The following is a 27,872-nucleotide window of genomic DNA, read 5'->3' as shown; positions in this document are numbered from 1 at the left end:
GATCAGCTCTGCTGTTTGTGTGTTTCCTGAAGTAAAGGTCCACGTAGTACCATCACAGTTATTCTTTTTATTTACCCCATTTAGACAAGGCAGAGTGACGTCATCTCCAGCTTTCATAAAAATGGAGGTAATAGTTACAGATACTGTTGAGAAAATTGAAGAGAAAAATGAATTAGAAAACAGTACTTTTTTGCAATCAGTGAAGATTTAGACACAAGTTTATAAACATGTCCCACGCTCCCCTAACATCACAGTGCATGCTCAGCTGTGTAATTTACTGTTATTGACTTTAATAATATTTAGAAATGTTTCCTGTATTCTTACCTGGAATCTGAATCATCAGCATCAGACATAAAAACATTTGAATCCATCTGAATTCATCCATTGTGCTTCTCTGTCGCACTTCTTTCTTTCTTGTTCTCAATCTCAACTGTCACAGTCTCTGAGCTGATGACACTTAAAGACTGTTTGCACTTCCTGCCATCAGTGAGATGTCATTTCCTTACCACAATTATATAGTAATTTTAAGTTCTCTCTTATTTTCGTGATTTCTTAATGTTCCATAAGTGGACTGTATGAGCTTTTCACATCTTTGAAATTCTTGAATGCATTTTTCGTAAAGTTAAATTATGATAAAGAGAAAGTTTACACTGTGTCCGCTTCCACGGTGCATTTATAAAAACAAAAAAAAGAAAAGGGTGTTCGAGGTGTGAAGGTTGTAATTTATGATAAATGACAACATCGATTCTGTTCCTCTTTCCTTTAATAGTATTGTCACTCACCACAGTTTGACAAGATGCTATACAGCTGCAGCTATAGGAAATATGCCAGATAAGATATTTTAGTGGTCTGAAGTGGTCTCTAAGTCTGTGATCTGTAAGTATCACTAATAACTCACTGCATTTTTGATTCTTTTCAGATGTCTTTCAGGAGCAGTTTTTCACAAGAATGTAAATTTCAATGATAAAACTGGAAGGATTTACTGCACTAATCAATGGGTCATTGCTTCTGTGTTTGAGAGGTTTATTCTGGTATAACTGTTACACATGTATATATCTGTAGGTACTCATTTCTGAATCCAGCTCTCATTCAGCACATTATTGTGTCTTTTTTCTTCATAATAATATATGTTTAGAGGTATTTTGTGCTACACAAAGATGTCATTGACACCCCCAACACCACCACCACCTCTCTCCGTCTCTCCCGCTCTATATGTGTGTATTGTGTATTAACGTCATTTAAAAGAAGCAGAATGTGTGAAGATAGCTGAGATAAATGTTTCCATTATTGCAGCTTCTATTTATATTTAATTCTTTAGCAAAGAAGAACTGACTGTGAGAGTTTGGCTACAACGATCGTCTTTTTAAAAATGCTGCCTGAGATACATCTGAATTAAGAATATCAAAAATCTAAATCAAAATTTATTTATATAGCACATATAAAACAACAATGTTGACCATAGTGCTTCACAGTCAGTAAAAGACAAAACAATAAAACAGGACAACAAACAATAGGTAACAACACAACAAGCTAGAACAGCCAACTTAAAACTAAGTTTTAAGACATGATTTAAAAGACTGGAGAGACTCGGCTGTACGAATATGAACAGGGAGGTTATTCCAGAGTCTAGGTGCCACGGTTGCAAAGGCCCGGTCACCTCTCAACTTCAGTCGAGACGTATTTAGTGCTAGGAGCCTGTGATTGGACGATCTAAGTGCTCTGTTGGGATTGTATAAGTGGAGTAGTTCAGAAAGATAACTGGGCGCTAAATTATTCAGAATTTTAAAAGTGAACAAAAGAATCTTAAAATCTATACGATATTTAACAGGGAACCAATGTAATTTGGCTAAAATTGGAGTTATGTGTTCATAGATTCTCGTACCTGTTAAAAGATGCACAGCTGCATTTTGAATTAACTGAAGCCAGTAAAGAGAAGAGTGTTGGAGGCCCGAGTAGAGGGAGTTATAGTAGTCCAATCTGGATGTGATAAATGCGTGGATAAGATTTTCAAGGTCCTTTAACCTCCTAGGACCTGGCGTCCACATATGTGGACATCACATTTTGGGTTATTTAGACTAAAATACTCAATTTTGCTCTACATGGGCCTGATATCCACTTACGAGGACATTATACCCATATGGAAAAGATATATATAAATCTTATAAAGTTTGTATCTGTCTTGTGTGAAACTTGTATGAAAAGCATATAATTGTGAAAACAGATATAAGATCCCTTGAAAAATTATATAATGAAACTTGTATGTTTTGGATACTTACTAAAACAATGTATGAAAGTAATGCGAAAGTGGCCACTTTCATGAGTAAATCATGTAAGCCTTATATGATTTACTCATGAAAGTGGCCACTTTCATGAGTAATCACATATAAGTTTTTACTATTTCTTTTCCGTATGGGTACTGCTACTGTTCTATCAAAATTTGAAACGAATATTCTCATATGTTCGGGTCTTAGGAGGTTAAAGGAAGGAACGGCTTTGCTTTAGATATCTGACGCAACTGGCAAAAGCTGTTTTTTACCACAGTGGAGACCTGTTTCTCAAGTTTAAAAGAGCCATCCAGGAACACTCCGAGGTTTTTTACAGTGAGCGAGAGATGGCTAGCGAGAGGGCCAAGGGCATCAGCTAACTGGTCTGAGTGTGACTACCAAAGACTACGATTTCAGTCTTATTCTCGTTCAGTGTAAGAAAATTATGTGATAACCAAATTTTAACTTCATGCAAACAGTTGAACAGAGGTTGCAAAGAAGCAGACACATTGGATGTCAAAGGTGAATAGATCTGGATATCATCAGCATAACAGTGAAAGGAGATGTTTTATTTTTAAAAAATGAATCCCAACAGCAACATGTACAAAGAGAAAAGAGCAGGACTGAGCACGGACCCTTGAGGCACACCACAATAAATAGGGGCAGAAGCCTACGAGTGTTGCCCCATAGCAACAGAGAACGTATTGTAGTCCCAGGGTAACTGAGGGAGGATTCATGGTCACCCGATTCAGTCCTAGCTATATGCATTAGCAAAAAAGAAACTTTGAAACTTAATCTTAAACGTAGAGATATTTTCTGTCTCCTGAATTTAAACTGGGAGCTGGACCCACAAATCATAAAAGAGACACACTAACTCACACACACCAGAAAGTGCCAAGAGTTGTACAAGGTAATTATCTGAATATCTGATTTAGTTTTGCGTTCCTTTATAATGCTTTCCTAAATACAAATAAGACACTTTATGAGGGCACCTGAGCCTTGTAGACACAACAAATATTGAACAAACCTCATTCCTGTTGTTGACAAAACATGAAATATATAAAAAAATATATCTTGATGCATTCTCAATTATCCAGGAAAGTAAATCTCCAAAAGCTGATTCTGTTCATCTGAACGTAGCGTTTTGTGGGAGAAACGTTTCGTCACTCATCCAAGTAACTTCTTCAGTTTCAGCTGACTGCAGGTTTCCCCAACTTTATAAACAGTAAATTTGCATAATGACTGAAACCAGCCCACCGAGGGAACAATACGCTGGGAGGAACCACCCGTTGGTAGGCAGCTCTGAACACCACATCCAGAACACCCTGGATTTTGTTGAGAAGGTGAGAGATGTCATTATGGAGGCAGATGAAACCATGGTCTCGTACGACGTTACATCTCTCTTCACTTGCATCCCGGTCACAGAAGCATTGGAGGTACTACTTCACATACAAGGGTCGGTTCTACAGGCAGAAACATAGGTGTGCCATGGGCTCCCCAGTTTCACCCATCGTGGCCAATTTGTACATGGAAGAAGTGGAAAAGATGGCTTTGCTATCCTACCCTGGAACACCACCAAGCCATTGGTTCAGATATGTGGATGACACCTGGGTGAAAATCAAATCTCAGGACGTACTACATTTCATGGATCACATTAACTCGGTGGACTGACACATCAAATTCACCAGGGAGGATATGAAAAGGGGCAGGTTAGCCTTCTTAGACTGTGAGATTTCCATCAGGAATGGGGGACATCTAAAAGCTGACGTGTACCGTAAACCTACACATACGGATCAGTATCTAAGGTTTGACTCTCATCATCCACTGGAGTACAAACTGGGTGTCATTAGGACGCTACAACACAGAGCGAACACCATCCCCACAGACACAGCGGCCAGGAAAGCTGAAGAACAGCACATCAAGAAGGCCCTGAGTAAATGTGGTTATCCCAGCTGGACTTCTGTCAAAGCAGGAAAGGCACCTAAAGAAAGCTCCAGCTAATCCAGGAGAGAAGGACAACCACTGCCCAAGCAAAAACCTGTAGTGATCCCATATGTGTCAGGAGTATCGGAGCAGTTGAGACACATTTTTTCTAAACACCAGGTCTCTGTGGCTTTTAAAGCCCAAAACACGGTGCGCCAAAAATTGGTCCACCCCAAGGATCGGGTCCCCCGACACAAACAGAGTAACATAGTGTACGCTGTTAAGTGCCAGGAGGATTGCCAGGATTTATACATCGGGGAAACCAAACAACCTCTGGCGGAGCGGACGGCACGACACAGAAGAGCTACCTCGTCAGGCCAGGACTCTACGGTCTATTTACACCTACAGACCAGTGGACACTCTTTCAATGATGAGGATGTACACGTCCTGGACAGAGAGGAACGCTGGTTTGAGCGCGGAGTCAAGGAGGCCATTTACGTGAAAAGGGAAAGACCATCTCTGAATAGAGGAGGGGGCCTAAGGGTACATCTTTCGCCATCTTACAATGTTGTGATAGCAGCCATTCCCCAACTCTCTGTGAATGGTACTCATGGCCATTGATCTGTGGTCTTTGATCAGTGGGTTTTGGTCAGTGGTTGTTGATCAACGGTCATGAGAATTTGCATAATTATGATTAAGGAACTGACCTCCCAGCCCATTGTTCCTTCAGTGGGCTGGTTTCAGTCATTATGCAAATGTACTCTTTATAAGATTTGGAGAACCCTGCAGTCAGCTGAGACTGAAGAAGTCACTTGGATGAGTGACGAAACGTTTCTCCCACAAAACGCTACGTTCAGATGAACAGAATCAACTTTTGGAGATAGAAAAATATAGTTTTTCATATAAACTTGATTATTGTCTGTAGTAGGGCTGCCGCAAATGATTATTTTCATAGTCGACTAGTCATCAATTATTTTTGCGATTAGTCGACTAATCAGATCATGTATCCATTGGACGTAAAACATACGGCTTATTGCACCAGCATTCATCTGCTCTTATATAACTATAATTAGCTTACTGCTTGAAGTGTTTAAAGTATGTGCTAACTAAAATTAAAGACAAGATGATAGATTTGACTTTAAATGAAATTTGAAAATTGTCTCAGTGGTTTAATAAATTAAGTCGTCTGCTCTTTGCTCCCTAAAATTTAACAGGACATTGGAGTAAATTCTCGACCATCTCAAACTTCTGTTTAATCAGTTTTCTGTTTGATGTTTATTCAGATGTGTAAAATCTATAACTTTAATCTCAGCCAAACCGAATTACTCCGGAACAAATAAAACACTGAAAAAAGCCAAACAATAACATTTTTAGGTTATCTAAGTGACTTATATATCATGTTTAACCTGAGTAGCAAAAGACCGCGGGGGGTTTGAAAACGATGTGCCGGGTGTTCGCTGTTCTCCACGGATCTAGTGAGCCTTACCCCGGCTAGCTATCAAGCTGGTGGGTAACAGACGTCTCCGAAAACGTCGGTGCACTTTTGCAAATATGTGGTGTCTTGATAAACTGAGCAGATGTTTGAGGTTTAACAGCTACATTCTCTCTGAAAATATGTTAAACGTTTATTTTGTGACCCAGAAACAGTAATAAGAGTAATATTAAAACTAAGTAGCTGCCGCCATTGTTGGAAACTGGAATTGGCTGGGCCGCGCTATGAATCGGGTTTGGCCACAAAGGATACACCCGACCCATCCTTCAAATCTGGGGAAATGAAGAACGCATTGTCGACCGCATTTGGAGGCGTCTTCGAATTTGGACAGCCTTCCTCCTGTCGCTGTAACGTAATTGGCCTCGTACACAGCTACGATACCGGAGACTGCTGCTTCTTCTTCTTCTTCTTCTTCAGGGTTTAACTGCAGCTGGCATCCTTGTACATGCAGTGCTGCAATCTTCTGTTTCAGTCTGTTATTACACTGCTGTTTACCTACTGTTTATTCCTGCGTCTTTCGGGATCTTACAAAGCTTCAAACGACGCGTCGACTAGTGGTGCAACTGATCGAAAATCTCTCAGATCGGATCACTGTTTTAAGTCACGGATCGGATCAATTTTCGGATCAGCAAAAAAAGAAAAAAGACAAAAATTGAACATTTACTTATTTAGTTATTGAAGTATTTTTTTGCCTGTTAAAAACATTCAACTCTAGATACTCTACGCAATTATTTTTAAAACAATTATGGTACAATATAGGGCAGTATAGGGCTTTGTATCTACCACTCAATTCAGTTTTATTTACAAAGCGCCAAATCACAACAACAGTCACCTCAAGGCGCTTTATATTGTAAGGTAGACCCTACAATAATACATACCGCCCATTATATTGCACTCCAATATAATGAGCTGTCACGGTCACGTAGCTTTCCGTTGCCCTGGATGTCCACCAAGATACCTGGGACAGTTCAGCCATAACTTAAATATTTTCCTGCTCATACATGCCTGGAACGATCTTGCCACTAAAGTGGACGCACAACGGGATATCATATGTGGCTCAAGCACGTTCATAGTTTAAACCCCTTGTTTTGCACAACGGAATACAGCCACCCGTCTGCAGCTAAACAGCCCAATAGCTTTTGTAATAGCTTTAGTCCGGTCGGACTGGGCAGCAAAGGTCTGCTTAAATACCGCAAACTCCTCTGCTCCTCCACTTGGACCGCTAGCGCGGACCATAACTATTGCTTGACAGACCCACCACGCGCTTTTTTTTCTTCTTTTTCGAATCTTCGGATCACGTGCGTTTCAGCATCAGCTCAGATTACGGATCAACCGTGATCTGCTGCACCACTATTAAATATGTTGTTGACGATTTTGATAGTCGAAGTAATCGTGACTAGTCGAGGAATCGTGGCAGCCGTAGTCTGTAGCCCACATAATTAAACACTTTAGTTAGACAAAACGTGAGTTTTGATCTTATGTACGGTATAGCCTGTATAATAAATAAATATGTAGGCCAATAAGTACAAAATCCAGAGAGCTACACAACATGGGACGGTTCATTTACAAAGAAGTGGACAATTTTACAGAGCTTCATTAACTCACATATCCTGAAAAGGTTGAGTTAAATTGATTGTCCCCGGTGAATGGGAGGTGTCTGTTTACCTCGGAGATTGAGTGGCAGTCCACAGAGAAAAACTTTGGTCAGATCCGTCTTCATCTAATCCCAGCTAACTGAATTTTGTGTTTCTTCAGTGTTTGGCGGCATGATGTCGAGGATGTGCCGCTTCCCAACCACTGATGGGAACCACCTACGAGTGCTGGAGCAGATGGCTGAGAGTGTCCTGTCTCTAAACGTTCCCAGACAGCCTTAGATGTAAACTGGGATGGTTTGCATCTAAGAGTGAAGTTGCAGGAATGACAGTGAGCACCTTCAAGTCAAGGGCCGTGGTCTTCAGCAAAGAAAGAGCAGAGTCCTATCTCCAGGTCAGGGATGACTCGCTGCATCAAATGGAGAATTTTGGTACCTCAAGGTCTTATTCACAAATGAAGGGAGAACAGAGCGGGGGGTTGACAGACAGATTGGGGCTCTGTTGTTTTGAAGTAAGAGGTAAGCATAAAAGTGAAGCTTTTTGATTTATCGGTCAATCTACCTCCCCACCATCAACTATGGTCGTGAGCTTTAGATAGTGACAGAAAGAATGAGATGGCAGATATAAGTGACAAAATAACCCTTCTCTGAAGGGTAGACAGCCTTTGCCTTTGTGATAGGATGAAGAGTTCAGTCATTGGGGAGGCATTTGGATTAGAGCCACTGCTCCTTCACATCGAAAGGAGGCAGCTGATGTGATTCTGGCATGTGATTTGGATGCCTTCTGGACACCACCTGCATGAGGTGTTTTAGGCATGTCCTGGAGGTAGGAGGCCCCAGGGCAAACTGAGGGCTCGTTGGAGAGATTACATTTCACAGTTGGCTAGGAAATAATTCAGTTTTCCCCCAGATGAGCTGGAAGAGGTGGCTGGCAAAAGGGAGGTCTAAGTTTCTCTCCTTAGATTGACCAAACCCATGACTTTGAACCTGGATATATAGGACAGGGAGGATAAATAAAAGGATGTTACATTAAACCAGTGGTTCCCAAACCTTTTTTTTTTTTTTTTTGCTAGGCCCCTGTTTGTTTTACAAGAAAATCTTCGCAGCCCCCCGGCACAAACACATCCTCAAACCACACACAGCCATTTATTGTTTTCAAACTCCACTGCAGTTTCTTTCACACCTCAAACCTTTAGAAAACCAAAAGCAAACAAATAAAAGTAAACTACAATAAATTACAGGTTGGAACAAAATAAACTAATACCATCTTTATTTTAAGCGTAGTTGTTTCTTTCCCCCTTTGTAAGAATAATTTTTCAAAACATGCCTCTCTGTGCAAAGTGAGTTTAAAAACATAAAACGTGATTTGGACAGGGGAAATGGGTTTTGGTTTAGACCAGGGGCGGAGCGTGGGGGTGGCTTACTGGGCTTAAGCCCGGGTTGTTTTGTCAGAAGCCCGGGGTATTTTGGAGTGTAATTTTTTCATAGTTAGATGCCTGGCTGACAACTGTATAAAACAAAAAGTACACACAATATTCGAAGCACATAGTGCACACTGTGGGAATTTACGACTGTGCGTGAATCCCCCCCTGATATTGGTATGATCCAAGCTCAGGCACTAAGCGACTGAGCGAGGGGGCGGGGCAGCTGCTACCCGTGAGTGCGCTGTTGGAGAGACGGAGCCAGTCATACTAAGGAGAGCTTAAGTTTGACCAGATACCAAAGCAAATCATTCGTACCGTACAAATAATGTAAATATGACGGTGCATCACGAAAGATTGATGTCAAACTGATCACTTGACCCATATTACGTTACTTGCTCTTCAAGTGAATCAACAAATGGCGAAATGAAAAGCCGAACAAATGCTATTTTTTTTAGAGAGTCTTAGCTTACGTGTGTTTATTTCATATTTTCAGTTCTTACCCTCCCCGACTAAATCGGTTTCAGTTATGTACTGAAATATAAGAATGGACATTCAAGGGTTCTTTCAAAGAAAAAACTCAGGTAAATGTTATTTTATATATTATGCTTTGTATGTTGTTCAGTATATTTCTATGCAAAACAAGAGGGATTTGAGTACACAGCAGGATATTCACATTTGTAACCAGATATTTACATACACTTTAGGGATAAAACATAAAACATTTTTACTGTACAACATCAATTTAGAGTAAACTTTTGTTTTAGATAAATATTGAAATATATTTTGAATTAGTTAAATGTCAGAATAAGGAGAGACAGAGCTGTCTGTTTTGTATCACTTTCATCAAATTTAGGAGTACATGTACACTAAGTTTATTGTTAATTAATAAGAAACTCCAGACGATTCCATTCTGAGCTGAAGAAGCTTCTGATAGGTTCGTAGAGTCCATGTGAGTAAATTGGTGGCACACCTGTGGATGCATATAAGGCAAAACACAGAGCCTGTTTCTGTGACATGGAAACATCAAGAGATGTCAACCAAAACACCAGAAAAAGAACTGTGGAGCTCCATAAGTGTGGCTCAATTTTGAATACAATTTGGTGCCATTTGCAATTAAGAAATACAGATAGTTTCTCTCTTTACTCTTAAAGTTAACAAATATGTTTTTTATATTTATCAATCTAAAAAAAATAAACATTTAGTCTGATTTGATGTTACAATTAAAAAAGTGTTTGTGTTTTTATCTGAAGAGTTTGTAAATATATGTATATTTGATGATTGTCAGCACAAAGAGAGAGAGAGGAACAGAGAGAGAGAGAGAGGAGAACAAGGACAGAACAGATGAACAAGAGCAGGTGAGACACACATGTTAGTCAAATGGTCGTTTGCCAAAAGTATCACCGTATCATAGGTACTCATGTATCTCGTACCTAGTGTTTCTTTTTAGGTTTGTTATTTTTCAAATTCTATATTTATTAAGTTATGCAGGCTTGTTTGCACAACAAGGCTAAATAATTATATAAACTTTTCTCAATCTAAATATTGTACTTTGGTAAAATTAAAAAAATAAATGTAGTGCAAGTCTGTGATGATTTTTAGTGCTACTATCATCTAGTTCTGATTCTGGTTCTGTCTTGGTTAAGTCCCAAGTAGTCCTGATTTTGAACTGTTGTAGTCCTGTTTTAATTCTGGATCAGTTCTGGGTCTGGTTGAATTGGGGTTTAGTCCTCGTGTCTTGATACAGCCCTGATTTTGTTCTGCCTTGCTGCTTAATTAAAAAACTAGTTTAAGGTGTCCTGCACATGTGATATATATTTTTCCCTATATGAAGTCATTCTTTTTTGAACAAAACTCAAAACAGAGCCTATTAATCTTTCAGTCATTTCTACCCCCCCCCCCCCAAGGGAAAAAAAAAGTCCCACATGCATACTACCCTTTTGGGCTAAGCCCCGGGTGTTTCAAATGTCTGGCTCCGCCTCTGGTTTAGACACAAATACATATGATTTAAAAAAAATCTTCTTGTGATCGCACATACTTCTTTTTGTGCCTCTAAAACATCCTTGTTTGTCTTTCCAGAACAGACATATGATGTCGTAACTGTCGAAGCACCGGCCTCTCACTGCCAGGGTTTCTAAAAATGGCGTTCTGAGGAAGCTCATCCAGAAGTTTGAGGAAGCAAAGAAACAGTAAGTTGAGAGTAAAGTCGGGCGTCACATTAGGGCTGGGCGATATGGCCTAAAATCCATATCGCGGTATAATTTGAAGCACGTGCGGTAACGATATATATCGCGAAATATTATTTTCTTCTGTATAACATATTTTCCACACTATATGAGACACTTAATTAATTTTCTCAAAAATCGAAAGTGTGCCTATGTATGAATTCTGGTTGTGCTTACTGACCTCGAACCGATTTTGGCCTGCAGAAATCTGTTAAAAAATGTTTTAGTACAACTTTGGTAAGCTGCACTGCTTGATGGATTGTCAGAGCATTACGGCTGCCGTAGTGAGGAGCTTCACGGAGTAATCTGGGTCCAAAACTCCGTGGGCTTCAGCTCCCAAAGTCAAACGAACACTGAGAGTTAAAAACGGTCTAAATTCTTTCATCTTTAATAAAATCATCAACCTTGCTGCTTTACCAGGTGTAACAATTAAGTTTAACATCCATGCATCAATGAAAACAGAATTTATTAAATTTAACGGAGTTACAAGTTAACAGGAAGTTAGCTTGCTAGTTTCCACCTAAACATTTCATACCATGTTCTGACTGAGAGATTTTTTAAACTAATTAAAACGTACAGCTCTGCTACCACTTCCAACATAAATGAAGACAGAAAACTAAACAGCAGTGGCGTTTGCAGGGTTACTGAAGTTGGACTACCTGGTATATAATGTTGTGCTACGTGATTGCTAGCGACACAGCTTTGTTAGCATAACATTAGCACAGTGAAGCTGGAGGATGAACGCCAGCTTCACTTTTTTCCACTTGATAAAAGTTAACGTGAGGGATTCTGGTGGTTAGGGACAAATGCAATCGCATAGCGATGACCTCTGCTCCTGTTTTGGGTTTTTATATTTTGCTTTATTCGTCTTGTGATTTGTATTTAAACAGTCGTTTTTGGTCATCTTGTTTCTTCAATTTCTGCATTAATACTTCAGTTCCCATTTTATGGCTTCCTCTTAATTTTGCTTTTGTTACTTTTCCAATCAGCGTAAATGAGGAGGAATGGTGAGTCCTTGCACTGCTTTGCTTGTTTTCATTTGACTGAACTAACTTCATTAGAGTTATTTGATATTGTATTTTGCACTATCCTACTGTATATTACTGTAATAGTAGTATTCTTATTGTATATATGGTATATCTTATTCCTCTGTTCCTCTGTCTCTCTTGCTGCATTGAGTATGTGTATGACTAAAGAATTTCCCTCGGGATAAATAAAGTTCTTCTTATCTTATCCTTAAGATTTGTACAACAAAGTATTTTCAGTTTTAAGCTGGAAGAATGGGGTTTTGCACAGCTTATCATGTTAATCCAAGGAAAAAAGGGCACGTAGCGCATCGGTGATGTGTTCACTAATATAGAACTAAAATGTGTGTTAGCTTAAAATGAGCAAATCCTTTGTCACAAAGTTGTATATGAATACTGCTCATTGTATAAATTCAGTCATTTTAAAGTCTATCAAAAACATGTTTCTGTGCTTGGAAAGTCAAATCCTGACAATATTAATGAGACGTTTCTAAAATTCTTCTACACAGATGGTCTGAATTTGTGAAGCGAGTGGTATCGCTCTCCGTCCCCGGCATTTATCAAAGTCGGCTCCTCGTTGTTTTTTCTAAGCCACGATTAGGCTCATTGAGAGCAGGCATGTGCATGCAGACAGTGTTTGTTTTTACATCTGGTGGGTAACGTCCCTCCCTATATTTTTGGAACAGTACCTCTGAAGCTTGATTTAGATTTCTGCAGGAAATTTACGTTCTAACTTCAGATGTAACACCTCTTAACACTAAACCGGTCCATCACGCTGTTGTTTCCAGTTACAGCGTATATTTCCTGCTGAAGCATATTTCTGGCATAAGACAGAAACATTACAAAAATATACACCTGCAGGCCACTCTATTGTCTTTATTTGACTAAATGCACTAAATTGCTGCCACAAGCTTTTGAACACATGTACCTAATAAAGTGGCTGGTGAGTGTAAGAGTATCCTCAGTCCCAGCTCGGATAAAGACGTGTCTGTGTGTCTTTGTTCCCTGCAGTAGTGCCCTCTCCAGCTCAGTCATCATCCACATACCCCAGGACACTGTCCGAGCCAAAGAGATCATCGCCCACGTCAACACGCTGAAGACTCAGGTCAGCTATTACGCAGAGAGGCTATCTCAAGCTGCCAAAGACCAATCGGCCAGCGGACTGGAGTGGACGCTCGCCAGTCTGGCTGACAAGGTACTAAAAGTGTTTGACGTTACGTGGGGACGCTTCATATTTCATTCATGCCTTCTTCCTTTCAGACCCGTCAGCTGGTGACAGTGTGCGGCTGCAAGCTGCTAGCTTCAGCTATTTAGGCCCTGAACGCAGTACGGGGCGAGTACATCGCAACCAAAGCTTCTCCTTCCGCTGAGTCTGAACAAGTAGTGTTTTTCTTTTCTTGTTGCTTCTTCTTCTTCTTGAGTCATCCCTCTCATGTTGATTTCCAGCTCAGGTCACTCCTTACTTTTAAGAAGTTGGAGGATTCGTGAGCAGATTTTTCCTTCACCATATCAGCCGACTTTATTCTATGAGAAAATACTCTTAAATGACTCATCTTTAAAAAGTGTTCAGTGTTTTATGTCTGGTCTGTGTGTCATCTTTGTCTTTACAATGTTGCAGCAATACTGTAGTAACGATGTGATATGATATGATATACCTTTATTAGTCCCACAAGGGGAAATTTAAATGTTGGTTTAGTGTAAGCTCAGCTTTTTAACTAATGTAAGAAGTGTTATGACTGACTCATTTTTAATACCTAAATCTGGCCTCAGTGCACAAACCTAAATGAATCGGTACATATGAAAGCGCCCAAGTCACAAGCTGTGTTCAAGGACATGGATAAAACAAAAAGGTTCAAATTTGTGCCCAAAAACCCCACAAATCAGTGTCACTGTTTTAAAATCTGCTGCGAGACTGCTCTAAATGTCAGCTTTTTCTTTACGTAAAGACTGGGGTCTGTAACATATCAGCTCGTTTCTTATTTATTAAAGAACATGCCTGACACCAGGCTTTTGAGTTAACGGCTCCATTCGATCTCTGCAAGTATTTTTAAGTATTTTTAGGTTCTTTCCAGCAGGATTTGTGGCTAGTTCTGGAGCTTGACCCTAAAAGATTTCAGTGTGTCGGTGCTTCTGCTTTCCCTGTTGTCCTTCTGTTTCTGTCAAATTTAAAAACAACTGCACTCTGAAATACACACTCTTTGCAAGATGTTGTCTAAACTAGTGGTTGGAAGGCATATTTGTGTTTGGTCTCTGATGGTTTATTTACACGTTTTGCAGGCCACGCCCACGGACTACAGCGCCATGATGAGCAACAAAGCCAAGAAGTCTATGGACTTCCTGCTGATGCAGGACACCGCCCCGACGATAGCCACGGACGTGTCACTGCAGTACCGCCTCAACATCGTCTTCTGCCAAACCGTCACCTACACATATTTTAATTATTGTATGTCTGAGCTGATGCGTTTATCCTGGACTGACTCAGAGTGAAGGAGAAGGCCAAGAAGAAGTGTAAATATCATAGAAGCAAGGAGTTCAGAGCTCTACGACTTAGTGTCTTTATGGTATTTATGTGTGTAATGGAGACCAGGGGTTCCATTACCCTTACTTGTATTTTTATTAATTGACTGACTGATTTGTATTTAAAAACCGTAATGAAGAAAAACACACACTGGTTGATTGTGATTCTTTATTAGGTTTTTTGGGTTGTTATTTAAGTGACTTGTTAAAGGTGAAGAGACAGGGGGACTGGCCATCCTACCTGTGTCAGGAAAAGAACCCGTGTTAGAGCTGTTCACATTTAATCATTTTTCTGTAACCTAAATTAGTTGTATATGTAAAAAGAGAAGTGTTAACAGTACTCACTTTGTAAAGAGTAAAAGCAGCTCAATCACCTGCTTATGAGCTCCTGGAGAAAACCAATGTGCCAGGCTAGGGGAGTGTGTGTTGGAGTGATTTTGTTAAAAGTTGTCATTATTGTGCTTGGACCTTGTCTTGAACTGTATGTTCAGATATTTTTCTGTTCCTCCCCCACATGTAGGATGTTGGGGATGTTACTAGCTATAGTTTTCAACTGCAGGCACAATCTATGTAAGATTCTGGTTTCCTTATTTGGTAAGGAGTGTTCACTTCCTGCCCTTTATGGGCTCACCATGTAAATGGTGGACTGTTAAAGAGGTTAAGCCATATACGAGGTTGAGGGGAGATGACCCTTTTATGACTAGAGATGCGGTTAAAACGTTTGTAACCAGGAAGTCACGTATACAGACACACATACACTCACACTCACACACACACACACACACACACAGTGCCTTAGCTTTTACCACACAACATATGAGGTTTACAATGGGCGGTTGTGTAACTGTTTTCATTCAATAAAAGGCTGGAGTTGGAGTTGTCTGAGTTTGGGTGTAGAGCTTGCAACTCTGAGAATCCGACCAGGCTTCCCCTGCACAAGTAAAAACCAATCGAGCTCTGATTGTCTTACTTTGTTCTGAGTCAGCGAGGGCTGAAACCTAACTGTGTGGTTAAGGTGTTTTAATGCAGCGGTCCCCAACCGCCGGGCCACGGACCGTCGTTTGGTCGAGAGATGAGGCTCGGGTGTGAAATGTATGGTTTTCAGAGTTTGTATCGTTTTTTATCGTTATTTTGTTATCGTTTTTATCGTTAACTCTGTTTTCCTGGGTCTTTCACGTGTGTTATGAATAAATCTTCTTTTTTTCCGGTACCGGTACTAGTTTTATTTTGTTGTATTTATCTGTGACACCTTAAAGGCCGGTCCGTGAAAATATTGTCGGGCATAAACCGGTCCGTGGCGCAAAAAAGGTTGGGGACCGCTGTTTTAATGTATATAGAAGAGACTGACGTTTATATGTTATGGAGTTATTTATAGGACTTGTTCCAAATCTGAATATGTCTATGATGTGTTATATCTTGGTTATATTGTAGTGGTTTTCTTATGGGGAGGGTTATGTTTTCCTTTGGTTTGCTGACCCCCAGACTTGGTCTATTCCAGATGCTCACCTGAATCAGGTAGAGTATAACAGGAAGCCATTTGCTTTTCAGAAGGGTTGGATTCTTTGCTGTATCACCATGTGTTCTCATTAATAAAGTACATTTTACTCCAGTCTCGTGCTATTTTAGTGGAAGTGACCCATGACCGTCGGCCAAAACTGACAATATGACTATTTACAGCCTGAGTAATACTGTAATTTTCTGCTGCTCATTCCTGTGCAATATCCCATCTGACCTCCCGTCATATTTCTTTTCAAGATTTTCTTATTTAATCACTAGTGTACATATATTTATATTTATAGATACATATATATTTAGTCATCTTTTCTCTTTTACCACGTCTCTCTAATATTTTGCTCTTTACTATTTTTCTATTTTTTATTTTATTTTATTATATTTTATTATATTTTCTTCTACTGTACCATGCTGCTGAGTGACTGCTGCTCGTCAAACACATTTCATTGCAATGTTGACCCTGTGCTAACTTGCATATGACAAATAAAACTGAAAACTGATAAAACTGAAAACAGTAAAGGCAAAGGGAACACATCAAGTAAGGATTTCACACTCCCACTCACAATGGCACTTTCAAAGCATAAAGCCAAATATTTCAAAATTTCATTTTGAGGCATTTTAAAAATGAATGTGTTTGAGTTTCATTGCTCCAAAGCAATGTTTTCATATAAGCAAGATAACAACCAGTTTGCAACCATGTAAGTACAGTCCTCTATTGTGAACAGACGTGTTGGCAATCTGTCTGCGTTTATAAATTAGACAACAGTTATTTGCAGATCTTCATCAATCTGCCTGAGAGTGATTGCAGTCGGTCTGAGTTGGACTGCAACTGTTTTGAGTCAGGTTGCCTCCAAGGAGGCAGTTTATTATTTTCCTTTCCTAGTTGGAGAGATGGCTGTTGTTTTGTTTTTACTGTAGTGTGCTGGGCCATTAATGGCTCAGGGGCTGCAGCGTATCCGCGCCAACACCTAAGGCCAACGTGGAATCACCGGTCAGACTAACATAAAGAAAAAATCTTAAATTACACATTTGTATTCATTAAGTCACAGACAATGAAAACAAGCAGAAATCAAGATGTAATATTTTTATAATTTTATTGATGTTAAATTAAAGTTCCAGCTTAGTTATGTCGTCAGTGCAAGTCACTTCAATCTGTATAGCACCAAAGGAAACAATGGTGTTTTCAAGGTGCTTCACACTGTAAGGTAACAACTTACAGTATTAAAAAGAAAACCCCAAAAGAACAAACCCCTCTGAGCAAGCACGAGGCGACAGTGGGAAGGAAAAACTCCCTTTTAAGAGGAAGAAACCTTCGACAGAACCAGGCTCAGGGCGGGGTGGCCATCTGCCGCGACCATTCCTGGGGATTTCAAAAATGACTTGATCTGATCTAAATGTAAAACTAGCTAATTTAAAGTGTCCAGTGAGTTTTAGAAAATATTTTGCTGTTGATATCACGATGTCACTATAAAGTAGAAACTTTGTTTCTTCCCTTACACCTCCCAAAAAATGCACGCACCGATGAGAACCACTTAGATATGCAACTTGGTTCTGTGAATATCTTTCTTTTGAAAGTTTTAACAATATCTTCATCAAGATCTTGGAAGTTTAATTGCCAGAATGTCACAATAACCGCTGCATGCTTCCATCTTTTACAGAGGGATTTGAAAACCCTCTCGCTGAGTTTCTTGAACTTCTCTGGGGGGATTTTGTCGTATTCGGCCCTGATTTCAGTCCAGATTTTCATGGTAAGCCGGTTGGAGATAGCTTCAGCACTTTCAATGCTGAAGACTATCTCTGATTTTTTTGCAACCTGGGAAATCAGTCCTTTCACAAAGATTTCCACTGAAAGTCTGCATCTTTCTTTCTTTTCATATGATTCCAGTCGATCGATAACTGTTACTGCCAACAGGTGTTCTTGGAATACTGAAGTAGTTATGATATTAAATATTGGTTGTTCCATTAAATTCATTGAATCCTCCTCCCCACTCCTCCCCATTTCCAATGATATTAGTGACAATTTATGTAATTTGTCACAAATATCAGTGAAAATGACATTAGCAATGCAGTCAAAATAATTCTGCACTTTTCGGTCTAAATGCAAATCCATCCCCTTGAATTTGTCCAAGAGTAGATCCAACAAACGTTTTTGGTGAGAATGAGGGCACTTTAAAAGTTTACCAAGCTTTGAAAGCACAGCCTGAATTAATGTCTCTAACCATCTTTCAAAGTCTAAGGTTTTTTCAGGTGGCTCACAGTCTACAGAAGATCTGTGATTCTGTATCTTTTTATATGACTCCGTTTGACTTATGTTTGTTAACGGTGGGATGCTGGCTTCATGTTCAACACAGGATTTCTGCTGCTGGGGATCTGGAATTGCATTGTTTTCTGCTTTTGCAGCACTGTGTTGGTCAGCATTTTGACAGCGTTCTTCTGTGTTAGCTGTTTCTTGGCTGTTAGCATCTATATTCTGTGCTGTATCAAACTCCTGCTCAGCAAAATCGTCCAAAAATTTCACAGGTGACGAAAACGTTTTGCCAGTGGTGGTGTGGACAGAACAGTTTTCATGTACAGGGGAGTTCTGGGAAGACCTCAGTGGTGATACTGCTACTGACTGTTCACACAGGTCCATTACGTCCACTACAAAACCTGCAAGCCGCTTAGCGGTGAAGCAATCCGGATAGCCCGAGGTAAGCTCTTCCCACTGGTTGCTCGAAAAACTACTGAACAAGTTATTCAAGAGGGATATCAAAGCATGCACTGTAGAATTATCCCCATTGGTCTGAACTGTTTCATCATTTGTCATTGTGTTACAGTTTGAGCTTGCCATTTCACTTTTTTGTTTTTTATGTCTAAAATGTTGTTTTGTGTTAAACTCCGTGTTTGAACGTTTAAAGCGCTGCTGTCCCGCTGTGTGAATGCGTTTCAGCTGAACAGCCAGGTCTATATATAAGGTCGGTTTAAGGTTTCTTTGTAACGTCACCAGTCAAAGGACTGGCCCGGCTCGTCATAACGAAAGGGGCGGGACAAATCTGTTGCTTAGCAACTGAAAAAAAGGCACACCGCGCTGAATGCTACATCCGGCCTGCGACGGTACACCGCCTCCGCACCACCGTTTAAACATGAAGTGTGAATGTTAGAAGATCCCAAATATGGTGAGCTACTGGAAAATTACTCACGTTTTTGTTCTTGAGAGTGAGCGATAATAAGCGACATTTTATTGAGAAATTACAGTAGTCTGTCTGTTTCTCTTCATAGCTCTTTTCAAAACACGGTTACCTTTGGTTTGTTTGGCTCGCAGCTTAAAACGTAGTTTCAGTGTTTTTTCGCCTTCTGTGATTAATTCTGGTTTGCCTGCTTTATGGAGCTCAAACCAAGGCAAAATTGAAGTATCAGTATTTAAATGTAAATAGACTCAAACTAGGAGTGGATCAAAGGGGGTCCTTTCAGGTGCCAAATCTCCACTGCTAACATTTTATGCATGTTTAGCTTAATTGTAGAAAAGGTGCTTGTAATAATGTTTGGGTGAATAGGTGAATGAGGCATGTTGTATAAAGCGCTTTTTAATGCACGAGCAAAATACAAAAACCCTATATAAAAGCAGTCAGTTTACCATTTATGTATTTGTTCCATTGAACGCTTCTGTGAACATCACTTTGATACTTGTTCAAATAAAAAATTTGAATCGATTAGTTGTTTTCTCAACATTTATTAATCGACTATATGCAGAAAACTGTGACACTGTGGAACCCTTATTGCCGTTGTTGCCCTGAGGCAACAGACCAATTTCAATAGCATCAATAGAGGGTTAAAATAATTTAAGGAAAAATGAATTCAAATGATTTTCTGTAACTACAAAAATGACCTAAATAAGACAGAAGTACACATTCATTTTTATCGTTTTGTCAACAACAGGGCGCATGAGGTTTGTTCAATATTTGTTGTGTCTACAAGGCTCAGGCGCCCCCATGAAGTGTCTTATTTGTATAGTTGAAAGCATTATAAAGGAACGCAAAACTAAATTACATATAATTATAATTCTTGGCACTTTCTGGTGTGTGTGAGTTAGTGTTTCTCTTTTATGATTTGTGGGTCCAGCATCAAATTCAGAATCCTTCCCATCACACATGAGGTCTTGAATAATCATCTTATTTTAAAGACCTCGTAGTTTGATAGTTTGCTCTCAGACTGTGGGCTTACTTGTGTTTTTTAGGATATTTAGAAGTAGAAGGGGATCATCCTTCTGTGGAACCAGCTCCCAGTTTGAATGCAGGAGACGGACACTATCTCTACTTTTAAGATTAAGTTTCAAAGTTTCCTTTTTGCCAACGCATATAGCTAGGGCTGAATCAGGTGACCATGAATCCTCCCTTAGTTACCCTGGGACTACCCTGCTGGGGGATTCCCACCATGTGTTTATACACCTCTCTGCATTCAATAATTAGTTCTTGTTCATCTCTGGCTCTCGTCCACAGTGTGTCTTTTGTCCCATCTTCCTCTCCTCATCCCCAAAGGGTCGCAGCGGGCCGCCCCTCCCTGACCGTGGTTCGGCCAGAGGGTGCTTCCTGTTAAAAGTGAGTTGTTCCTTCCCACTGTATTGAGGTTTTTTCTTTTTAATTATAGACTTTCTACCTTACCTGCTCTTATGGTAGCAAAATAAATTCAGAAAATCTCCATCAAACAGCAGCTCAGCAGCAGAAATATATATGGTCAGCTGGTTGTGATGAGCATGTGAAATCAGTGTGAACATTTTGAAACAACAACTCTCCAACCTCGTAATTGTAAGACTGCCTGTGCAGCCACAGGAGCCTTCAGAGAGTCTTCCTGCTTGTCTCTTGGGTTGATTTGCTCGTGTTTTCTCACCCACTCAATGACTGTAAAAGGGCTGGACTAATTGGAGGCAGGTGTAATTGATTGCACTGATATGCTAGTCTACTTATAGCCCACATTACAAACACTGCTGTGTTATTTTGTCTCTCAGTGCAGGTATGTAATGTGACAAAACCTCTAATGATCTGATATGTTTGGGATGGATGGGCTGTGAATTATATAGTGAATTGTCTTATTTTGTCGCTCTGTGCAGGCTTTCTACTTACAGGGTGGTGGGTCTCAGAGGACAATTGCTACCCCTGTTGAAGTGAACAACGTGTGGAGTGCAACTGGCTTTGTGGCATAGCTGGCTCTGGCCTTGGACTGTGTGTTTTTTACTTTGTACCTAAATGGGACACTGGACTTTTAACTACTATTCATTGTGTTTATAAATTAAATTTTAGAATTTTATTGACTGTCATCTTTTTGCCCACGGCGGAGACGGTTGGTCAGACCTAGAATCTCTTTGTGTGTGTGTGTGTGTGTGTGTGTGTGTGTAACATCAGCAGGGTTTTGCATAAGGGTGTGATCAGGTCAAAAGGTCAATTCATTTATTGTAGTTTTATGGCAGCACCCTCTAGTGGCCTTGAAGCAAACAGTCTCCTAACTAAGCCATGGCATCTCCGGTCTCTCCTACTTTTGTGTGCTCTGCTGGAGGAGCAGCATTGGATCTAGTGATACTGAGTAAGCTGATTAGGACAGGCCTGGAGAAATGTGGTTTGCATGAAGTATCAGGAAAAAAACAACCTTGTATTGTAAAATAATAATACACGAATAATAAATACTTTTCATGACACTCAGATTTCTGGACTCACGAGTTCATAGAACATTAATGTTACGAAACATTGAGAAGTCTTAAAACTACATTGTATACTTTATTTATTTACTTTAATCAGATTTGACTGGTATTTTTAAACATTAAGTTTTTGTTCCTTCAACTATTGTATTTAAGCTTATGACTCACTCACAGTATGTTTATATAACTGTCTAAAAAAACGGTGAGGATGTGGCCGCAGTGGCTGAGAGGCAAGAACTTTGCGCTTTTTTTTTTTTTTTTTTTTTTTTAAATTGGGAAGCATAAATGAACATACCAGAAAACCCTGCACGAAGGAGCCATATTTGTTTTTTTGTGTGTGCATAAGATGAAGCTTTAGTATTATTACACATATGATAATGATGTTAGCATGCAACACACAAACTCAAGTGGTGTTGCCAAGATAGTTGCTGACTGGCAAGAAACTTCTAGAAGAAATCTGGTGACAGTCCAAAGCACAAATGAACATGTTTAATACTCATGCAAGACCCTGTGGGAAGGTGCCAGATTGCTGTATTTTGTGTGAATCAGGAAAAGTGCATGGTGATGACTAAAGCTTATAAAACATCTCTCTCCTTATGTGTGCATATATGAGAAAGAAAATTCTGCCAAAGCAACTTTAGCTTCTTGCAAGCATCAGCACACAAAGGATGCTAACACAAAGCTAGCCAAGAACCAAGAGTGATTTTAAAGTTGAACGTATGCCGACCCCAGCAGCCAAAGGGAGCTCCGGGGAGAGCTTCTTGGGGTCCAGTGATGTGTCCTGAAGAGACGACATGAGCTCTCCCTCCTGAAGGCCCAGCAGTAGGTGCTGTCTGTCTCATTCCGAGTTAACTGCTACTCCTCTACATCTAAACGAGCCAGTTGAGGAGGTTCAGGCATCTGACAAGGGTGCCTCTTGAACGCCTCCTGGGTGAGATGTTCCAGGCATGTCCCACCAGGACAGACAGGACACACCCAGGACATGTTGGGGAGATCACAGCACTCAGCAGAGAATGCCTCAGTGTCCCCCAAATAATGGAGGAGCTGGCTCGGGAGAGTAAGGTCTGGGTCTTCTCTGCTTATGCTACTGCCACCGAAACTGGACACCAGATAAGCTCAGAAAAATGAACAACCTGTTTAAATAAAGGTTAATTTAAAAAAAAATGTTTGTCATTAGCTAGTCTGTGTACATGTACTTCTTCTCCAGTGTTGAAAATGTTAAACTCACAACCTGCACATTTTCTGGTTGCATCATCAAATAAATACCCCCAAAAGTAGTCTGAGTACTTTTACACTGATTTTATGCTGCGATATTTTCAAAGTCTTTCACTGAACACATTCAGTCACACATTGTTCATAATTTATTGGAAGTTTATTGTTTAATGTCCTGTCTAAATAACTTCAGTCACCATTTGTATTCATTAATGAATAACTGACTTCTAATATTAAAAGAAATAGAAACTGTTGTGCTGTTGTTCACGTAGAAGGGCCTGCTGCTGGATGTCCAGACTTTGTGCGTCAGCAGGAGGGTCAGGGTACAGGGTTCGAACCTCCTCATGAGATGTCGTATCTGCTGGATAAAAGCAAGCTACATCACATCAGGGATTGTCCTAGAGCTGCCCTACAGTAACAATCAACTGACTAATATATGAAATACTTGCAGTAGCACAATAATAAACACAAAGCAAAAAAGTGTTTAGTGAAGATAAAAAACCCCATCAAAGTTTTAGTTTGGATAAAGGGAGACAGAGCACCAATCTAAACAAGTCTAAACCATCTGGCACCTCCACACTTGTAAGAACAGCATGACCAAAGTGATTGTAGGAGGAAACAACCTTGACTTCCTTTACATAGCTTAGTACTGAGAATAAAAGAAAAGCATGATTAGAATTATTTGTGCTTCTTCTTCTTTCGGCTGCTCCCTTTAGAGGTCGCTACAGTGGATCATCCGCCTCCATCTCTCTATTTCTAGCATCCTCCTCAGTCACACCAACCCCCTGCATGTCCACCTTCACTACATCCACAAATCCTTTCTGTGGTTGTCTGAAAACATCATCCACGGAGACTCTTGCCTGATCTCATCTGTCAGCCTCTCCATCACCAGTGCAAACAAGAAGGGGCTCAGAGCCTCTCTCTGATGTAATCTCAACCCATCACATACTTCTCTGCCCCTCAGGACTTTCTTATGCAGCACCACAGTTACTCTCTTCGCACCTTATCATAGCCTTCACTCCTACCCTCTCTATGCCTCCCGTCTCCATCCTCTTCAGAGTTGCCTCACTTCCTTCTCTAATTCAATTTTCATCCAAAGTACTCCTTCTCCCTTCTCAACACACTTTCTTCACATTAGCACATTTCCATCTCTATACTTGGTTACTCTCTTCCAGCACAATTTATGTGCCTTGCCATTCATTAAAAATCATTTTCTCCTTAGTGTCCAGCCTCACATACAACTCACTACAAGCCTTTTCCTGTGCCAGTGACACCTCTCTCTTTGCTGTGCACCTAGCCTTTTAGTACTCCTTCCTTCAGCTCCCTGACTATCCCACTCTTTCTTTGCCAGTCTCTTCCTTGAATACATTCCTGAATCTGTTATTATTTGTGCAATGAAAATTAAATCAAGAAAGATTTTGCTTTTACAGTCTCACTGCAGGTTGATACATTATAAGCACGCCTGTGGTTCACATAAGCATTAAAAGCTTGTATTACTCCCTGATGTTTTGCCTGTTAGCATGTGCAGCAGCTGGAGAAGGACTCCTAGCTGAAGACAGGACAGCTTCTCGATGTGCAGATTGGTCGTCTTCTACGCAGAAGCAAAGGAGAAAAATCCCAAATTAAACAGAACAACTACTTCTAATTACAAACAGACGTCTCTCTAAAACCGTGGCAGCAGTTCACCATGTCAAACGCTTTCTTGTCGTGCACAGTGACTATAACAATCAGCCCCACTGGCTGCACTGTCCTGCAGTGACATAAGTTAATTCAGCATTGCTATAAAACAATGAGGCTATTACGTTTGACCTGTACTTGCAGAATACATTCCAAAGCTTTTGTTCCCTAAAGCATTCGTCCTTCTTTGTGAGCAGTTTGTGACAAAAGAAAAGCCCAGAAACAGGCACCAGTTCAAAGGCATTTCTCAGATGATTTGCTGTAAACTTGAATACAAGCACAGATGAATAAATGTCTTGTAAAACATTGTACCGAATACATTCTTCACTACGAATATCAAATTAAGATCACACGTTAACAGCCCAGAGTTAGTATCGTGTCTTTGCCTCACCACATCTGGGGGTAAACTGGGTTAAATTCAACATAGCAGCATCTCTAAATGACTGATTCTAAGCCTGGCACAAAAGATAGAAATCCCTGTTGTTCTGGCATCTTATGCCTGCACACATTATCCTGCTGTTCAGTGGTGCCTGACTGCAATACCTGTTTACCAGATTGTAGTGGGTCTCGTGTGAATCTGTGCAACCCATCTGAACCTCCAGTTGTCACCGCTCTTTCCTCAGACACCAACGTAAGGCTGACAGCACTCTGAACACTTCCTGTTGATCATCTGAAGCACGACAGGGGACTGAAGGCAGGGCAGGGATCAGGAAAATAAAGGTTTATAATTTGCACAAATCTTACCCTGCTGGCTGGGAATTTCATTGGGTGGTGGGTGGTTTGGTGCTGACACTGAGCAATTCTGTGAATGCATTTTTTTTTATTTATAAAGTTGTCATACAGGGCAAAATGTGAAAAAATTTGCAGTCCTTGCAATGAGTTACTCAGAGTTCTAGACGAGCGCTGGCTAAAAACAGAGGAGGGCCTAGATGGCGCAAGATTTGCCAGCTTTTTCTGCAAGGTTGGGATGGGCGGAGAGGGCTGCCTCTGCAGGACGACAACTAGATTCTTTCTTTGTCATTCTTTGACAACGACACAGCGAGCTGAAGCACTCCTGTCTTTTCAGGCTTACTGTGCCTCATAATTCAACCGTGAGTCTCTCTCCACCCTGGTGGTCTGAGGTACCTTCTTAGTCTCTTTTTCCTGCCTCACCACCTTTTCCTCCTTCTGCTGACGTGTTTCAGCTTCATGGATCCTGCCTTGGTTTTTCAGCTTATGCCGCAGAGAGTAGATAAAACTATCTCTCAAAACGCACTCCATTGTGACAGAACCCACTATTAACTGCAAAGAAGGAGAAGTGATGAAGGACACTTAGTGTTTGTGCACCAGTTGTTATGTGTGTAGATGCACAAACCTCTGCTTTTCCCCGCTGTAGCCATTCTGTCGCTGCGGTGCATTGTGCGGCCTGCTAGCTGCATCGAGGCGTCGGGAATTTCCTCTCGTAGCCATGTCTCGTGACGACAACGGTCACAGGCGAGCTCGTCACCTCAGTCCTCCTTTTCTCTTTCCTTTGCTCATCTTCATATTCCTCCAGTAAGTGTGCCCTCTGCAGGTCAGCCTCTTCTCTTCTTTCTCCTCCTCAATCCTAATTTGTTCTCTTTCCTCTTGCTGTTTTCACTTATTTCCCTCTGTTTGAAATGTACAGTTACAGTTAATTTACAACTTCGTTAAACTGCTGAGAATACAGGTTGTTGTAAGTCTAAAAGCATTTCATGTCATCCTGCAGTTAATCTCTTATCATCCATCTACAGATTGAGGCTCGTGGCCCCAGGCCTACCTGCTGTTTCAGGGCTTCTTTGTAACTGTTTTGCTTTTGAGGTGTCTCGTCCTTGAAAGCTGTAAACTTTCAAAAACAATTTAAAACAGAAAAGACAGACAGCCATAAGCTATAGATCTACAAAGCATATGCACAGCCACCGAAACATGATGAAGATAGCACAACCTGTTAGTCGATGGGAAATGGGAGAACTAGTTTCAGTGCCAGTAGTGGACACAGGATTACTATATGATGCCTCATTGATCCTGTGCATCTGATTCAGGTCACCTAAAGGCAGCAAAACATTCCCAGTCACCTCATAATTCAACCGTGAGTCTCTCTCCACCCTGATGGTCTGAGGTACCTTCTTAGTCTCTTTTTCCTGCCTCACCACTTTTTCCTCCTTCTGCTGACGTGTTTCAGCTTCATGGATCCTGCCTTGGTTTTTCAGCTTATGCTGCAGAGTAGATAAAACTATCTCTCAAAGTCCACTCCATTGTGATACATATATATTTAACATTACTGTTTCTCATTTTCTAAAGCTTAAAACAACACTAATTTGCTTTAAGACCAAGAGTGCAGCAGGTCAACTATCACAGTAAATATAAGGACTTTTTGTTAATAGGTTGTTGCATTTTCTTTGTAATGCTGACTTCACACAAACTGGACGGCAACACGTTTTTCAACTCGAGCAATCTAAACATCACCACAGTTAAACCAAACCAGTCGTCGTCTGATTTTTGTTATGTTTAAAAACTATAGTGTCACCGTCTGCCTGAGAAATATTCTGCTACAAGTGGGCTTTGGTATTGTTTTTCTCTCCTTTTCTCTCCCTCTATCGCCTGGCGGAGGCCATTGTGGGCTCCCGCCTTTGGCCTACATACCTGGGAGATGGTGAACACCTGCGTCTCATTAACCGGCCTCTACTTACGGGAAGAAGTTAGACTGCTCTTTGCTGGATTGTTGCTTGACTCATGTTAGTGAAGTCCTGGCTAGGACACTAGTAATCTAGTTCTCTTGGATTTTGAATCTTGTGCTAACATGTCATTTCCCTGTGTACAGACACCCTGGACCTGCCCTTGTTCCTTACAGAAATTCTGGTACGAGAGAGGAGTGAGAGACTGGTGAGATGCCAAGAGAGACAGAAGGAGAGTGAGTGTGTTCCCCCTGCTTTTCCCTGCAGATTCCCTGGAGACCTGATCCCTGCACCCTTGTATATAGCACTTTGACACTGTCGCACATTTAACTTGGTCTAACACAGGGCCATATAGGTTTTTCCCCTCTTAATAATAAACAACTTCATTTAGGAATTGCATTTTGTGTTCATTTGTGTCATCTTTGTGTAATATTTAAATGTATTCATCAATTTCAGAGAAAGCTCACATACTCAATATCAACAAGAAGAAAGAAAGAACTACAAATGACTAAAGTTGCAGTGAGGAAGTGAGATCTGACTAATGACAGGAAGTAAAAATAGTTTTAAAGAGTCATCAGTTCAGAGACTGTGACGGTTGAGATCGACAACAAGAAAGACGTGAGGCAGAGAAGCACGATGGATGAATTCAGATGGATTCAAATGTTTTTATCTCTGA

At 40.5% G+C, this 27,872-nt stretch overlaps 2 protein-coding genes and 1 long non-coding RNA gene across 5 annotated transcripts in view; 2 read left to right on the top strand and 1 right to left on the bottom strand.

Moving 5' to 3' along the window:
- The window catches only part of LOC120725576, an 87,164-nt gene that overhangs the window by 45,585 nt on the left and 13,707 nt on the right, over window positions 1-27,872 (top strand). The gene's annotated exons all lie outside the window — the stretch shown is intronic.
- On the top strand, window positions 10,680-13,656 carry LOC120725579 (inositol polyphosphate-4-phosphatase type I A-like). 2 transcript variants are annotated; one of them, XR_005694146.1, is made up of 3 exons: window positions 10,680-10,880; window positions 12,953-13,136; window positions 13,202-13,656. XR_005694146.1 is itself a non-coding variant. In XM_040018616.1 (3 exons), exons 1-3 carry the CDS (start codon window positions 11,739-11,741, stop codon window positions 13,253-13,255), a joined length of 423 nt encoding a protein of 140 aa, XP_039874550.1. In that variant the 5' UTR covers window position 11,738; the 3' UTR covers window positions 13,256-13,656. The 2 variants fall into 2 exon arrangements, 1 of the variants encoding a protein (XP_039874550.1); XM_040018616.1 differs by lacking the exon at window positions 10,680-10,880 and adding an exon at window positions 11,738-11,923.
- LOC120725580 lies at window positions 23,686-26,313 on the bottom strand. The gene is made up of 3 exons (XR_005694147.1): window positions 26,302-26,313; window positions 25,068-26,152; window positions 23,686-24,438 (listed from the first exon to the last, which is right to left on the bottom strand). It is a non-coding gene; the product is annotated as an uncharacterized LOC120725580 (long non-coding RNA).

The sequence above is a fragment of the Simochromis diagramma genome, unplaced genomic scaffold (genome assembly GCF_900408965.1).
Source record: "Simochromis diagramma unplaced genomic scaffold, fSimDia1.1 OVJJ01000802.1, whole genome shotgun sequence".
In the NCBI taxonomy this organism is placed as follows: domain Eukaryota; kingdom Metazoa; phylum Chordata; class Actinopteri; order Cichliformes; family Cichlidae; genus Simochromis; species Simochromis diagramma.
This window is presented reverse-complemented; position numbering and strand designations above follow the sequence as displayed.